This window comes from Formica exsecta, unplaced genomic scaffold (genome assembly GCF_003651465.1).
Source record: "Formica exsecta isolate Colony F162 unplaced genomic scaffold, ASM365146v1 scaffold43, whole genome shotgun sequence".
Lineage (NCBI taxonomy): Eukaryota > Metazoa > Arthropoda > Insecta > Hymenoptera > Formicidae > Formica > Formica exsecta.
In genome coordinates, this window is record NW_021851539.1 from 467,116 (window position 1) to 484,224 (window position 17,109).

The following is a 17,109-nucleotide window of genomic DNA, read 5'->3' on the forward strand; positions in this document are numbered from 1 at the left end:
TAATCTTGCATTTCTTAATGAGATCTTTTTTCTGCTTTATTATTGTTATCAAGGAAATAATGCATCTTAGGAGCACTCGAGTAAGATGACTCTCTTATTGTGGATCTTCAAACTTTTGACAAATGATCACATCGATTTTATTCAAAAATTAATAAAAACGACTAATAGAAACTTTCTAATAAATTTGATATCAATTTTATTTTAATTTCTTTTTTTATTTTATTAATAATTATTCGAAAAACAACGAAAAGACACTTAATATAAACTTTTATTAAAAAGCACAAGAGTTTTTAGTTTCTTCTTTTAATGATCAATAACATTCTTGCTTTGCCAAAGTTTACTTTTCAAGAAGAAATTTTCTTTTGCGCAAGGTTAGAAAGCGCGTTGTCTTGAACGGATTCATAATCTTGTCCTAAGGATTTTGAAATATTTTGTTTGCATTTAGGGTATTTTTGTTCTTACGGAAGCTAGATAATCAGGGAAGAATGGTGCTTATTATACGCCAAAAACAACAGAATCCGGATGTGCAAAAATTATTGGACTTAGTCAAGGTATGGTTACTATTATGACACCTGAACCAATTTACGGCTGCGAGTATCGTCGTAATAAATCGAAGCCATATTTTCGTTTCGTGTCTGTATGTTTCTCAATTAACGAAAAACATTTTTCACAGATCGGTATAATGATTATGGATGTGATAACGAAGGTTTACGTTCCACTATCCTTGTATGGTATCACGTTGTTCATAGACTTGGACGGCGTGACTGCGCGTTACTTGAAGCAATTGCATCCCCGCATCGTGATGAATATAGTTCACGCATGGCAAGGTTGCTATCCTATCAGACTCCGATCGATTAATTACATCAACGCGCCGATGTATGTTCACATAGGTATATCGATTTTCAAGCATTTCATGAACGAGAAGTTGAAGCAAAGATTGCATGTCTATACACCCAATGAAACTAAGATGCATAAATGCTTCGAAGATATCCCGGCTGATATCCGACCGCTCGAGTATGGTGGCACCGATAGTACAGCCCAAGAAATAGCAGGTAATTACAATAATTATAAGCAAAACGATAGGCGATTGCGATACACTATGTTAGTGAAGAATAGAGAATGTTTCTATTAAACAATAAAAGATTGCTCAACTTTCTGCATCTAGAATTGCAATATTTAATTAAAATAAAACATCACGCGCAACGTTTGCGGCTGATATGACAATTTGATCATCGAATCGGCTTTGTATATTTGTATAATTCAGATAAAATATAATTTAAATCAACGTTTATGTGTTTGCAGAACATACAAAGAAACTGGTCGAGAAGTATCACGATTGGTTTATCGATGATGAAAAATACAAAATTATTTCTAAGCAAGTAATTGGAGATAAGTCACAATTAAATGATAATTCTACGAATAAACAAAAATAGAATAGAAATTGCGAAAAATCGAAAAACATGGATTAATTGGCGATGAAACTATACTGAGCGAAGAATAGAGATGTGATTGTCATTACGATGCAACGAGTAAAATGGGATTGAAACTTTCTCAATTTTGTTTATATAAGTAAAATAAAATATACATTTTTTATACACGTGTTTTTACAAACTTTTCTTTTGAATCGCATATCTTCGTTGACTATCGGACAATTTTTTTTTCTTCTTTGTCATTGACGAATTTTCGATGGCGCATGCAATTTCTCTTTGACAAGAAATGAACAAAGATCTACGCATAAAAAAAATTGTATTTTACAAGCGAAAAAAAGAAAACAAAGACTAATGATTTATCTCTACATGAAGTGTATTCAATATTGAAATTTTATGTAGACATAAATCAGCGATAGTTATTTCTGTAATCACACGAATTATATATATTACCGTGTATCTTGCAATTTTCTCGTATGCTACATAATTTTAGTCAATTTTTATGCTGTCCTCGTGTTCATGCGCAGACAAATCGTAAATTCATTAATCAGAGATAACGATTCGATATGATGTTACATTTTATTTGTGACAAGTTTCGTTATATCTCGGGAATATGCGGTATAAAATAATACGGTAAATAAAACGTAAACGTAAGGTAAATACTCTCTAGCCACGCGACACTATTACTCCCCCCTTTCGTTCCTCCTTCTTTCGCGATCTCGTTATGAAAGTTAAATAAAACGTATGTATTTAAGTCATGGGCAAGTAAAATTGCGCTACGATTTATAACCAGCTATATATCATTACCTACATTATAACTTATAAACTCTTATTAGCATCAACTATACACGATCCCGTTTAATTCGGGATCGATTTTACCAGGTTTCCCCTCCACCGTGCCAAATTTTCGTATGGCTTCGTAGAGGTGTTATATCGGACGATTATGATTAGTGAGAGGATTGCACGCGGTCCAGCGACAGCAGCATCGCGCTCTACCGTCCGCGATGCAACGTAAACAGCGTTATTCGCGATATCTCGGACGCGAATAAATCACACGATAAAAGGGAATAAAATATTATATGTTATCTAGTGTAACATGCAGAGTACGCACTTTTTATCGAATTATATTATCGATTTATTATATAAATCACGACGAAACGTTTCAAAGTATTGAAGTATTTTACTTTATCAGTTTGCTTCTCTATAGCAAATGATTTTATAATTAAAATTTTCCATTTTTAGAGGAAGTTCAATTTTATTGAAACAAACTTACTTTCTATTGTACTCTCACACAATTCGGCTTTTGTATCTCCTCTATTCTATTCCCATCGATCGCGATTCTCGAGAAGATTTGATAGAGAGAAGATTCACAGAGAGAACTCTGTGGATCCGCGCTATTTTTTACACAGATGCTGATTAAAAATATAGAGACAAATTTTCTACGCGCTTTTGCAAGGCAAACGCGACAGTCTCGCGCACACTATTTATTATTCCATCATACATACAACACAGGCATACATACGCGCATTTTACAAGCATCAAGTGTACACAGGAGCATCACATGGATCAAAGGTTCATTCATGGAGAATGCTGCGAGATCGTATCGGCGACGCGTCGACACCTGGAATCGAAGCCGATCGAAGATACAGGTATACATTATACGGATGCTGGTTTGAGTAATAACGGTAGTTCAACAAAGATCTTTTTGGATGCTAACCGACGTTTTTTGGATAATAGAAAGAGATTCTTTTTGGATAATAGAATTTCTTGATGCGCTCGAAAAAAGAAATCCCTTGGCCAACAATATTTACTCGCATTCATTGTTATAATCTTTGCCTCAATTTTACATAACTCTTCTACATAATTCTACTAACTACATTACCTTAATTTTAACTAGCTATAATACGGATAAACACGCAAAGAAGACTTTGTCTTAAGGATCGCTTCGGTGCCAGGTGAAAACACGAATCTCCCGATTGACAATCCTGATCAATTCTTCGCGACATCCGTCTTGCATCCGTCACACACATTCGTTCATTTTGCCATTTCGATTCGTTCAACTTCCGGGAACACTTTCTCCCTGATTCAGCATTCCCGCGTTCCGTCTTCGCGAAAAGAAATTGTTCGCAAAGCACTATACACCGAATACAATCTGAACGCGAGGATACGAGTTATCCGGGTTATCCGCGCTTGAACCTTAGTACGACGAGACTTATCGTGAGAAACACGACGATCCAGATGATGGTGGAGAAGAAGCCATTGTGGACGTTCGATTCTTTTATGCCCCAGCCACGAGTCAGCATTGAGCGTAGAGCTGTCGTTGCCATTGTGAGCGGCAAACCTTGTGATACGTATCGCAGGAACGTCGGCATGCCCTCCACCGGCCATATTACACCTACAAACCGGGAAATGTCGCCATTTATTATTGTCGTCGATTAAATGCTACGTAAATAAGCATATTTATGCATTTACTTTTAATAATTGGAAAAATTTTATTTTTTCCTTTTTTCTTTCTTTTTCTCTTTCCTCTCTTCTTTCTTTCATTTTTAGAAAAGAATTCTTCAAACTAATTATAAGGGTATTAAATTTACACTTTTCAAAGTGTCGATATATATATTTACAAATATATATTCCATTTTCCCTTTTTTTATTTAATTTTTCTTAATTTAGTTGAATATAATTTTTTGTGCATTCTTATTTTCAGTAATAATTCTTATATTTCTATTCTTTCATTTTGAAAGAATTTTTCGAGCTTTTCACGAATGCTTAAAATATTCAGAATATTAAGTTTACTTCATGTAAGAAGAGTAAAAGAGCCATTTGATAACTTAGTAGCAAGAATAATTAATACATGATATCGGAGTGAGATATAATCGCGTGAAAGTTTGTTCCATTTTACGAAAAAAATTTTTCAAGCAATCGCGATTCAAATACCGTTCTGCGAATAAAGAAAGAAAAAGGAGTTTAAACCAGGTATGTGATTATCTTTTAAATAAATGTTTCGATATTATACGTACCGCTAAGAAGAAGCGTGGGATAGAAGCTGCCGAGAGCTAACTGGATGGCATTCCTTTCGAGTTCGCAAATCGCCGAAATTAGGAACCCTGCAATAACGGGAAAAATCCTGATGATAATGTGTCTTCCTTTTGGTTCTTGATTCTGGTCGCTCGTAAAAATGCGATCGTGTATCTTTTATGTGATCGCTTATATGCACTATTTTTGCGCTTGTTTTGTATGCACTCTTAATTTTTATATATACATTTATATCGTTTTTATTAAATTCCGATTCTTTGGAAGAAATCGTATTTTTCTCGCAAATCGTAATATTTTGCAACAAACGACCGAGTCTTTTTAATATCATAAACGGATAACTGATGAATGTTCTTTGACGGTTTTTCAGAATCAGAATCCGCGTTTCTTAAAAAATGCCTCCGTCCTACTTATTTCTATTTATTAAAAAAACATAAATGAAAATAAATGAAGAGACAAAACGGGCCAGAAAACTAATCGTCGTCTATTTGCTATTTCATTTTAACGGATATACTCTTCGTGAATTATCTTGTAGAATCGCCTTACCAAAGCACATGCCGCAGAGTCCTTGAAGTATCGTCAATATGATGACCCAGCCGAGAGGGCCTTCGCATTCGACGTCAAATACCAGAATCATGAAGATCAGTACTAGAGCCGTCTGGCCACACATCACTACGAATTGCGTGACCACGTGAGAGAATAGAATCTCGCTGGGCGACACGCCGGCCACCCAGCTTCGGTCCAGAAGGCCCTCCATTCTTTCGACGATCAATGCCGATGACGTCAACGCGACCGCCAAGAAGAAGACAATGCTATTAACGGACAAAAATCAAAATATTGAAACTGTGTCTGTGTAGAACATCATTGCGAAGTATCTTACACGCGAGGAAAGATTTAATCATATTAAAATTTTAATTATATTTTAAAAAGAAAGAGAGAAAGAAAGATGGAAAAAGCGAATTAAATGGCTAGTTTGATTAATTATATTCTAGAAAGAAAGAAAAGAAATAAAAAAATAAAATAAATTGATTTATTTAAAATTAATAATCATATAATCAAATATTAATAAGCTTACGTCAATATTACACCCGGTGCTACAAAGTCCGTAAAACTAGGGTCATTGGAACCATAAATGGGATCTTTGAATTGAATTGGTATGTCAGCCAATTTTGCATTCTGATTACAGGAGGATAAAAGATCCTTGGCAAAATCTCTGTACGAGTATTGAAGATCTCTCGCTAGCATCAGACCTATTTGTTGATCTGCAAGAACAGCACGGATTCATGACAAACTGTATCGAAATGTATAGTTATTAACATGACGATATAGAAAGATTATGTAAATAACGTATTGATCAATAGCTGATACTTGAGCAAATACACGTGTAGAGCTACACTTGCGAAAAGAAACGGAATAAAGTTCGTCACACTTAATTGTTGCATCATAAATGAATAAAATATGCGTAATATCCATCAAGTAACACTTATCAAACATGATAAACATATTAATATATGCAAATATATTTAATTGTAAGTAATATTTTGCAAATAAATGAGATACGAATAAAATATCTATAAAGTGAAAGAGCCGCAATTAAAACATTTGAATTTGGCTTTAATTATTCATAGAATTTTATTAATGCCTTGATCTTTAAATGAGACTTACTGGACATGTCCAGCCAAACTCTGATCTCACTTTGATCGAGAGTTTCATCATCGGAATCTTTTCCTAAGGCCATTCTCGCCACGAGAGCGTCCGTAAAGTTTTCTGTAAAGTACAAAGTGCCCCAAACCTCTCCCTTGCGCACGGCGTCCATCGCTGTGTCCAGATTTTCATAATATTCCTATAATATAAAATATGAAATATAAAATGAAGAGAATTATCCATATATCCATCTATTATACACTTACGTTACAAATCAGTTTCTATTTTTAATTTAGCCATTTTTAGAAAACTGTATCTTAAAATATTTCATCTATTATATTATATTGCGTTATGTATAATAGCATATATTATATATTCATGTATATAATTGAGATACTCGCCTTTGTAATCGTATCCTTATCCAGAAAATTGAGGTATCGACAACTGAGATATGTGAAGCTGCAATCCGTCGCGAGGGGGCACGTCATATTATCATAAAACATTTCCTTATTCACTATAGCCAGTTTCAGATCCTCGGGATCTCTCCCGATTGCCAGGCAGAAAAGAATCACTTGCATCACCGGCAGAGCAAAGATGAACAGCATCACGCTGCGGAAAGATAATTTATTGCGTCGCGATATTAACATGCTATTATACACATTCAGGTAATTGTTTATTTAATATTTTTTTTTTTTTTATGAAACCTTACTAATTTATTTATGTATCAATATCTGTGAATAATATACACACATATGTGTGTTCTATTTCTTTTATAAAAATATTACAACAGAAAATCTTAAGAACGATAAAACTGAGATTAAAAGATAAAAAACTTGGTTATTGATTATTCTGTAAACAGTCTCGCGGCTAAAAACGTACCCGACGTTTCTCCACATGCGCAAGAAGTTTTTCTGCAAAAGCGCTTTGATTTTGCCCGTACTGGTGATGTTATAGCAGTTCGCAAAGTTGCCGCAATCGTCACATTCCAGAACAGATCCGCCTTTTACTTTTGATAGAGGCCTACCATTTATCTGCTTTAAAAAAAACTTGCGATTTATATTAAAATCAAGATGTGCCTTTGTATATATAATTAATTCATTTTACAAATTATATAACTCTTGAATTTCCTAATCAAAAAATTCGAATCATGATAACACGTATTCTCTTTAAGAACTATTAATATAACTATTAATTATAATAAATTAAAGTACTATGCAAAGCTATCTCGAGTTTAAAAGGCATCGACAAGAAAAATACACGTGGATTAAGGAAGAAACGAAAAAAGAAGCGCGCGTATATGTGTCGCGGACATTGAGTGAGTGTAATTCACCGTGAAGTGCAGTGAATGAACCTCTTACATCATAGTGATTCGCTATTCCATTGGTAGAGTCATAAATCAGGGCCTCTTTGCTTTGATGGAAATTGAGACCGACGACACCGGACTCTTCCGTCACGTATACTGGCTCGTCTTTCTTACCCCAGTTTAGAGGAGCCTGTGTGCAAGGAGAAAAAAAGAGGCGTGGCAAATAGCAATAAAACGATGTGATGACATTTGGTGTGATTGATGCAAATCAAACGATAAAATTAGCTACGAGGCACAGAGGGAGATTGATAACAAATTTCTTGCGAATATACGCGACACGAGTCGACTGTGCGTAATAACTAAAGAAAAAGCGAAGATATATTTAATAAAGTAATATAATATTGACGTTATCTTTTTGACATATAATGTAATAACATAATAAGAATTCAGACACAGGAATTAACGAATGCAATAAGAAATGAAAAAAAAAAAAAAAAGAAATTTGAAAAGTAATTAAGTTTGAAAGTGAAAAATTGATGGTTACATTAAAGAATATTTAGATAGTAGCAATAGCGGGCATTTATATATACAATTGACAGACATAAAAATTGAAACACTTGCATATTCATATTGGTTGCTTTTCACACTGTGCAACGTGCTGTAAGTTTGTCTATAATATCTTAAATTTAAAATTGTTCGGAACAAAATGTGTGCGAGACAATGCACGAATAAATAAAGAAAATATTTTTTTAAATTTTCATGCTTACCAAACTGATATTGTTCGAAATGTTTAACTGCGCTGGTGCTGCGCTTTGGCCTTGCTGTCTGGACAGTTTCAGGAAGACCTCTTCAAGGGAGGCGCAGTTGTATATTTGCATGAGTGTATTGGGTGCCTCCTCGGCCAACAATCGGCCGCTCCTCATCAAGCCGATCTGTTAACGAAACCGTTTTCTTTTCTATTATTCTCAAATCGTGCAAAAAAATGGTCATTCTGAAGATAACTCTATAGTTTACTGTCAAAATATCTACTATAAAAGTATAAATTTACGTGAAGCATAAAAATAATGAAAGTTTACATAAAACAGAGATGTTTAAGTATTGTTCCAGTTTTTATACATATTATATATTATTTGAATAAGTTTAATATTGCAACTTATTTTGTGAATTTTCATTGGCAGGAGAAAAATGCTGGATAAATTTTCCTCTATTCAACCAAAGCATTCTAGTACGATTTATCGCAAGATAGGCGAATTATTGGTAAAAAATCGAAATCGATCTCCGAAGCGGTTGCACTGTAATTTGTGTCTGGCGTAATATGCAGGTGGAATAGCTAGCCAATGGCACGATAATAACGTGCGATCTGTCAGCAAACGTCAATCATTAGCAAAACTTGTTATTAATATGTTGTGAGAATTTCTATGTCGATTTGTTTACTGATTGTGTCTTTTCAAGTACGTCAGCTTTTTATGTATAGATGTTCGGATTTTATCAATGCGTTGACTAATTTTTATCATATATTAACATAAAATTGTTGATGATTATTTTTACTTTCAATGTTTCACAAAAAAGAGTTGATTCCGTTAGAATTAAAATTAAACGATGTTGTTAAAATCATGATGTCTAATCGATTGATAATAACATCTAATTACGACATTACCGTGTGCGCTTGTCGAGCCTCTTCGATGTAATGCGTCGTTATGATGACCGTCTTGTTACCGTCTTTGGTAATTTGAACCAGATGGTTCCATATGCTATAAAAAATGAAAGACGTTTTTCAATTATATGTTCCATATATTTTTGATATTTTTATATAATTCTGTGATTCGGACGACATATTTATATTAAAAAATATACAAAGAAAGAGGAAAAGAAAAGTAAGGAGAGAGGAAACACAAATATATAATGCATAATTCTAAAAATACTAATTAAATATATTACACAAGACTCAAGCTCGCAACAATTTCGGATTAAAGCTATCATTTCTAATTATTTCTCAATCGGAAATTTGCATGATTATCATACATATATATATATTTTACATACATATATGCATATATGTGTGTGTGAGAGAGAAAGAGAGGCTCATGTATTATTTATTATTATATTTATATATGATGATCTACGCACGATTCTTGCGCGATTTTTCAGCGTTTCTGACACTTTAATCCTTGTAACAAAAATTCTAATACAATCGGCATCTCTATAAATAAAGGACTTGTTATTGAAAATAAAGAGAAGTGGTGTGTGAAAGATATACGTGTATAGAAAAATATCTAAACAACATCTTCACTTTTCATAAACCGGCTAATTTTTTCAGCTAACAGCCATCTTACACGCACAATGTTGAGAAAAATCGTGAAACATTTATAAAACCAGACCATAACCAAGTAAAAGTTGAAAGTTGCTCGATGCAGACACGCTTAAATCTACCATATTACGTTACTGAGATATGAATATTAGAGGATTAATTTTTTTATATGCTCATGGAAAAAATTAATTTTTAAACTAAAATTTATTGAAGAGGTAATCTACTCAATAAAAAATTAGTATACAAACATAATTTTTTTCCACTAACAAGAATCGATTTATTTTTTATGAAATTTTGATATCTTAATCTCTTGTTTACTATTTGATATCTTGTCTATTATTGCATATATTTATTATATCATATTAATATGCCATTTGAGTAAAAACAATTTCAAAAATTAAATATGCAGTTTAATAAAGCGTAGAAAACACATTAATTAAGCTACATAGTTAATATAATTTAACAAGCAATCAGAAATCCGATAGCGACAAACAAAGCGAGATAATTGATTAATGCAAATTGCAAATATATAGCGGAATATAAAATAAATAGTAAAATTAAATCCATAATAAAAAAAGTCTTGACTTTTTTAGCGATATTCACAAGTAAAAAGTGATTGAGATTCACAAATATTTCAGGAGACAATTGTATGTGATATTTGCGAAAAGTGAATTGAAGTGTATATATATTATATAGACGGTTGTAAGAAAAACTATAAATTTTCTCAGATAATAAGGTAATGCATTTAAAACTTTGCCCCAACGCTGTGCAAATCGGTAATATATAATATTATTTCTTATCTTTTCTCTGGGTAAAATTTATTTATCTCAATGAAATGAAATCGGAAATAATCTGTATCTGCGCAAGGGTGGTATTTACAAATATTCGACTAATGCAGCAGTTCCACTTCTGAAAGTTTATACAAGTTATATTTCTGTTCCATTTACGTCACGTATAAACATGATCGACTCCACCCAAGAAATTTTCTTACGTTCCGGAGGGATATTGCATTAACGCGAAAGAAACGAATGAAAGATAGGACAACAACATGATAATTACAATAATTGATTTCCTGTTATAAAAACAAGATATTTTATTGTGGAAAATATTCGGACAATTATCCGCTGCATTTATTTCCGAAAACAAGTGACAATTTTCTTTTTACGGGAAAGCAAACTCTGCTTTTCCATAAAATCAAAAACGTTCTGCAAAAATTCCGCAACTACCGTACCATCAACAATTTGCAGTATTTGCAAATTTATGCAGAATGACTTTATCCGTTATTTTAACATGGTATTTGTGATGGTTTCTACAAAATAATTTTCTAAAGTTTTTTTTTCTGCTCTTTAGAATTTATTCTTTAAATCTGTTATTATTCACGACGTGTTTTAGATATGTTTTTAAGCTAAAAACTTTGTATAGTCGCGACTTAACATACTATTGTTTGAAACCTTTCATTTTCACATGAATAAATGTGTATTTATAAATGTTTCAATGAAATATTTATCGTGCTTTTATGTCAAGAGCCGGGTTTTACATGACGGGAGTGAGTCATAATTGTTGTTGGACGTTACGATCATTAAAAACGGATTTAGGCTCTAATCGATTAATATTTCAGAACTCAAAGTCTAATATCCGAAAATGGAATTTGAACGCCAGAAACCATTCCTTCCAAACAAGCATTAGAATGTAGTTAGTAGTAGAGTTTCGAAGGTCTAATTTAATATTAGATAAATATAGAAAAATATTGATTAGAAAAATGTGATTAAAGCGTTTCGACAGATTTTTTAAAATTTTTGTTGGAAGACGATAGATATATGATTTGTAGTAAATAAGTAAATGCTTAAGAGAATGAAATATTATATATATATATATATATATTAATAAAATAAAAATAATTTTAATTCAATATTTTTAAGACGATTTTTAAAGAACAGTCTGGATCCACAATCGTGTTATATTAGACTCATTGTTCAAACTGAATATTTAGATTGCAGCATTGATGATTTATGATCTATCTAAAATATTTATAATTTAACATTTAAATCGTGACCAACAATACTGAATTTATGCATCTTATGATTTTTATTAGCGCATGTATATACTTTCTCTAATGATTGGAAGATTATACAGAAGGTTTATCCAGAAGATAAGTTACGGTCTGTCACATTATTTAATTGCACTAATTGTAAGGAGCAACACAAGGTTAATCATTGTGACGCGATTATCGTACGCACAAGAGTCAGCTGTTTCTCTCAGTTACTGCATTTGTATATTGAATTTAATAACGATGTTTTCTAACAAAATTTATCTTAAAACATACGAGAAGAAAGAAAGCCACGTACCTTTGTCTTAATAGAGGATCTACACCTACGGTCGGTTCATCCAAAATCAACAATTCCGGATCGTGCATAAGTGCCACAGCGAAGGACACTCGCCTCTGTTGACCGCCACTAACATAAAGAGATAATATATTAATATTAATATGTTATAGTCATGCAAAAAAATTTTTACAATGAATTTATTGTAAGCGAAACAATCAACATTTATATTTTTGCGGCAATTCGTAAAGTTGTCAAGCAGTAGATATGTAAAACGCAATATTTCGAGAACAGTTTAACGATTAAAATTCCATGTTGAAACGCGAATGACTAATCGTGAAATAAATATTCAGTTCTTGCCTCAAAAGAGACGTGTAACTCGCAAAGTTATAACGTTCTGAAAATCCACAGTTCTCTCAAACGCAGACATAATCGAGAGATGCTCTTTGCACGCGAATGCGTACCTGAGATTCTTCACCAGACGATTTTGCGACGGCAGATCGAGAAACTGCAGCAAGAAGCGCAGCCTCTCAACAATCTCGGCCGTGCACATTCCGAATATCCAGCCAAAGTACATCATGGTCTCGCGGATGGTGAACTCGCCGTAGAGGGCAATCTCCTGCGGCATGTAACCGACTCTCTTGCCGGGCACGCCGGAGCCCTTCGTCCCGGGTTTACCGCCCAGCACCCAGATCTCGCCTGAATTCAATCTTCGTCGGCCGACGATGCAGGACAATAAAGTGGTTTTGCCGCATCCGCTGGCGCCCAGCAGCCCGTATCTAGTACAAATAATTTATTTTGTCGATATATATTCGTTTAAATTACGGTGAGCAGATGAAAGATTTGCTGGAAAAAAAAAGACACTTGAATTTGACTAAAGAATCTCATATTGACTAGAAACTTTTAGAGTATTCCGTATAGAAGACTTCAATCACTTCAGACTGACGGGAGAATAGCTTGGCATGGATGATAAATATCTTTGCGCGTATTCTATTAAAGATATCTCAGCCTTCGGAATTATAGTTTTGAATGTGAATAGACAGATCGGCCGCTCGCGGCGAGCATCATTTACATTTGCAATTTTCATCGATATGCTAACGAAAGCGTACTTAGCGCACTTGAAAGATTCAGGATCCTTGAAGTATAGGTAAAATGTAAATACCTGTCGAGGATTTATTTATTTATAACTGGTTCTGGAGAGACTCGTCGCCGGAAATCGAATGATAAAAATGTTTGCATGACTGATAAGCGCTCGCAGGAGTCTCTCTCGTCAAACGAAACGCAAAACGAGCCTCGCGACGTGTCGTGAGACATAGACACGTGGCTCGTCAAGAATTCGTTGAAGCAAGCACAATAAACGAATAATCAAATTTAAATTGCAACGACGGGTCAGCTGAAGGCTGAACGCAAAGTGTACGTGACGTAACTCACGACGAGGTAAATGGAAATTGAGAACATGGCCTGGGACGTTGCCTTCATGCCGAAGTGAATCACGAGAAATTGTCTCATCGACTCTCTCATGCGCATTATATCTTCTCATATACAGAGTGTCCCCAATTTAAATGTCAAAACTTTAGGAGCGTGTAGGGGACCGATAAACTAAGACAAAAAGTCCTTTAGAGATTTGCTCGTTTTTGCTTCGTTTTGAAGAAAATCGCAAAAAATGAAAAATTTAATTTTTACCAAAAAACTTAAAACAACACTAAAATTATTAGATTTATCAAAAAGTATTATAAAATAAAAATTGTAGAACATGGAATTAAGAAAAGAGAGTGAGTTAAAATTTTCCTGAGGTAAAATTAGAGGATTGTAGATAAATACGCGACAACGCAAAATTTTGTTTCTAATCTAATTTTACCTCAGGAGAATTTTAACTCACTCTCTTTTCTTAATTCCATATTCTACAATTTTTATTTTATAATACTTTTTGATAAATCTAATAATTTTAGTATTGTTTTAAGTTTTTTGGTGAAAATTATTTGTTTCACTTTTTGCGATTTTCTTCAAAACGAAGCAAAAACGAGCAAATCCCTAAAGGACTTTTTGTCTTAGTTTATCGGTCCCCTACACGCTCTTAAAGTTTTGACATTTAAATTGGGGACACTCTGTATAAAATATTTCTACGTCTCATCGTCCTTTCCTTCTCTTCCGACAAAACTCTTTTTCAAGTGTATGGATTTTCCCCGATGAAAATTTGATGAAAGCTATGATTATTTAATCAAGGGAGTGGACAGACATTTCTGTCTGTTATTAACGTAACTAATGAAACAAATAAGGAAAAAGATAAAATTTTATAATTAAATTTGAAATAATTGCTAATTAGAATGTCGACGATAAAGAATTGTGATATTCTTTTTATTATTATTATTATTAAACGGGAAGAGATTCCGTAAGATTATTGGAATTATATTACGCAATAGTTAATCGCAATACAAGAGAGATCAATTTATTATAAGAAATATCGATACGCGCTTTCAACGCAATCAAAACATTAATTAGTTCAACATTAAATCTATGAATATATAATCAATAGCTAATATAGAACGGGCATTAATAAAATTGATCACAAATAGTTCTAATTAAAGTCTTATATAAACGGTCATTATATTCAAGCAATAATAATCTTACAACAATTTTTATTAAAAATTAGATCTGAGAGAGAAGAAAAATGTCTATGATCAAACACAGAATACGCCGTATACAAAATAATATAATAAAAACAAAGCGTTTTTTGCGATGTTTCTTACAAACTCGTTTTTTGCATCGCAAACGAAGGACATTCTCTTGTAAGCGGTAAACATTCAGACAGAAATATTAATTATTATCTGAAATGCGAGAGAAGATCAGGAACGCGAGACATACTCGATCAATGTCCGTATATTTTTTAAAGGAATCGACATTATTTAAAGAAAACACAATTAAAATGCCAACTCAACAAAAATAAAAAAGAGAATGTTCTTTACAAAATTAATATTGATACAAACACATTTTCATCGGATATCGTCAGAACGAAATCAATTTAGCGAAATTGTCGAAGAGAAGGATTTCTGACAGAAAGAGAGAGGGGTGAGGGGGGAATTAAAATTGCCACAGGTACGGAAACTCATCAGAATATTTAAAATAAGCCTACTTTGTTTCGAAAAGTCTTAAATATTTCGAATCGTTATCATTGTTCGATAAATACTAAAAATTTACTAAAAATTTCAAACAGATGTGCTCTAAACGTTACTATTCTCAGTTCAATACGCGTTATATTCTACAAATGTTGGCTCCTGGCATTTCTAATCTGCGCCCTAAATTATTATCTCAACTTTGCGGCTTGTAACACACGCGAAAAACATATAATCGCGTATCTCGATCGCCTGGCAATTACGAAACGAATTCCGTAATGATTATAATGGAAATGATTTTTTTTTATAAACGTTTCAATTTCCTGGTAGCCGCATAGACTACATTGTTGTTTCACATGTTACGGAATAACTATTGCAAATAATCCTTTATCATAATTGTGATCTAGCAATTTGAGACACAGTTGGCTCGAATGAAAACGCGCGTTAATTAATGCGCGTAACATTGCACTGGTTAATTATCGTTCCAATAAACGATAGGTCGTTAAGATAGAAAACGAGTTTCTTGTATCGCTTTCTCAATGCAGTGTATTTAGTCATATAAATAATGTATTCAGCGGAAAGACATAAATGCTCAATTTTGCAATCTCGATGGCAAGATATGTGAATTTACAGTGTGCAATGTGACGAACGCCATGATATAATATGGGAATATAAAAGAATCTACATTACTATTATCATTTGATTTATGTAATTAATAGTAATAAATCAGTTATATAATTTATATTATATTATAACATTTTTTCTAGACGTTTATATAATATTAATATTGTCTTTATTTTATTTAGCTTGCATTAAATGCATTAAAAACTTATTTGTTATATATATGAAATTATTTGATACATACTTGATATACATATAAAAAAATTAACGAGTTTTCTAATCAACTGCATGCATTTAATGCAAATTAAACAATGAAAACGATAGTAATATTTGATTATTATTAATTATAAATAAAAAGAACACATATAAAATACAGATTTCTTGTCCATATTTCATATATACATGTATAATATTTTATAATGTTTTGTTGCAGAAATTTTATGCCCCGCTTAATTAATGAAATAATTGATATACTTACATGGAGCCTTTGGCTACGGTCATATTGAGATTCTGTAAGATATGATTCGGATTCTTAGCGCTGCCGTAAGTCTTGAAGGCATGCCTAACGCTAACGGCCTGTTGACGATTCCACGTGGGGTTGTTCAGGCCCGGCGTCGCCAGGTGAACGGTGCTCGACGTCACCGTCGTCAGGTCCACGGTGGCATCCGTGTTGTTCTGCATCGTCGTCGCGTTTGTGAGACCCGCGGTACCCGCACCACCGTCGCTGAAACACGAACGAGCATGACGTTAACGAGAGGATCGCGTAGTCAGAAATCGCACGCGCGATTACCGATGCAGAAGGATGTCGACAAATCGCGTGCGACGTCTTGTGCAATCTTGTATACGATGCCGATGGTCGCGGTCGGCGAAGATTTCTTTGCGCGATCGCTCGCAAAGTGCTTGTGATGCGTCGCGTACAATCGTGATGCAAAAAATATTTTCTAGATGAGGCTAACTGCGATTCTAAAAATGAATCATGCTCCTTTTCGATAACAAGGAGATTAATGCAATTTAGTCAAAAATTGTGGAGACAATTTTTTTATCTTAAAAATTAGATTTCTCTCTCTGAATTCTCTTAAAGATAGAGAAAGGTGCTCTTTTCTAAAGATTTATAACTTGCAACACTGTATCGACACGTCGCCTTATTACAGCATATCCAACGTCTTCAAGAAAAAAAAAAAAAGAAAAAAAAGTTCAAAAGCGCATCTGCGAAATCATCACGTATTAAGGTACCTTTACATGGCAGCATTAAGCGTCGAGCGTCTGCGCAGAAAGATGCGCAGAATTTAAAAGAGATAGATTCTAGGCTGAAATTAGATTCTGCGCAATTTTCTACGCAGACGCT

General features: G+C 33.5%; 2 protein-coding genes across 4 annotated transcripts in view; one reads left to right on the plus strand and one right to left on the minus strand.

The window, feature by feature from the left end:
• Positions 1-387: 387 nt before the first annotated feature.
• LOC115240456 (retinol-binding protein pinta-like) lies at positions 388-1,767 on the plus strand. Its single transcript, XM_029815606.1, has 3 exons — positions 388-551; positions 674-1,052; positions 1,303-1,767. Exons 1-3 carry the CDS (start codon positions 486-488, stop codon positions 1,431-1,433), a joined length of 576 nt encoding a protein of 191 aa, XP_029671466.1. The 5' UTR covers positions 388-485; the 3' UTR covers positions 1,434-1,767.
• The window catches only part of LOC115240454 (ABC transporter G family member 20), a 56,850-nt gene continuing 41,294 nt past the window's right edge, over positions 1,554-17,109 (minus strand). For 2 of the 3 annotated variants that reach the window (XM_029815599.1, XM_029815602.1), the window contains 13 exons: positions 16,243-16,488; positions 12,498-12,812; positions 12,058-12,165; positions 9,062-9,155; positions 8,172-8,336; positions 7,460-7,594; positions 6,981-7,135; positions 6,503-6,710; positions 6,123-6,300; positions 5,533-5,719; positions 5,004-5,269; positions 4,445-4,531; positions 1,554-3,822 (listed from right to left, as the gene is read on the minus strand). In XM_029815599.1, coding sequence (XP_029671459.1) covers positions 3,608-3,822; positions 4,445-4,531; positions 5,004-5,269; positions 5,533-5,719; positions 6,123-6,300; positions 6,503-6,710; positions 6,981-7,135; positions 7,460-7,594; positions 8,172-8,336; positions 9,062-9,155; positions 12,058-12,165; positions 12,498-12,812; positions 16,243-16,488 — 2,359 coding nt within the window. In that variant the 3' untranslated portion in view covers positions 1,554-3,607. The remainder of the gene's footprint in view (positions 3,823-4,444; positions 4,532-5,003; positions 5,270-5,532; positions 5,720-6,122; positions 6,301-6,502; positions 6,711-6,980; positions 7,136-7,459; positions 7,595-8,171; positions 8,337-9,061; positions 9,156-12,057; positions 12,166-12,497; positions 12,813-16,242; positions 16,489-17,109) is intronic. The other variant, XM_029815600.1, reaches the window with a different exon arrangement.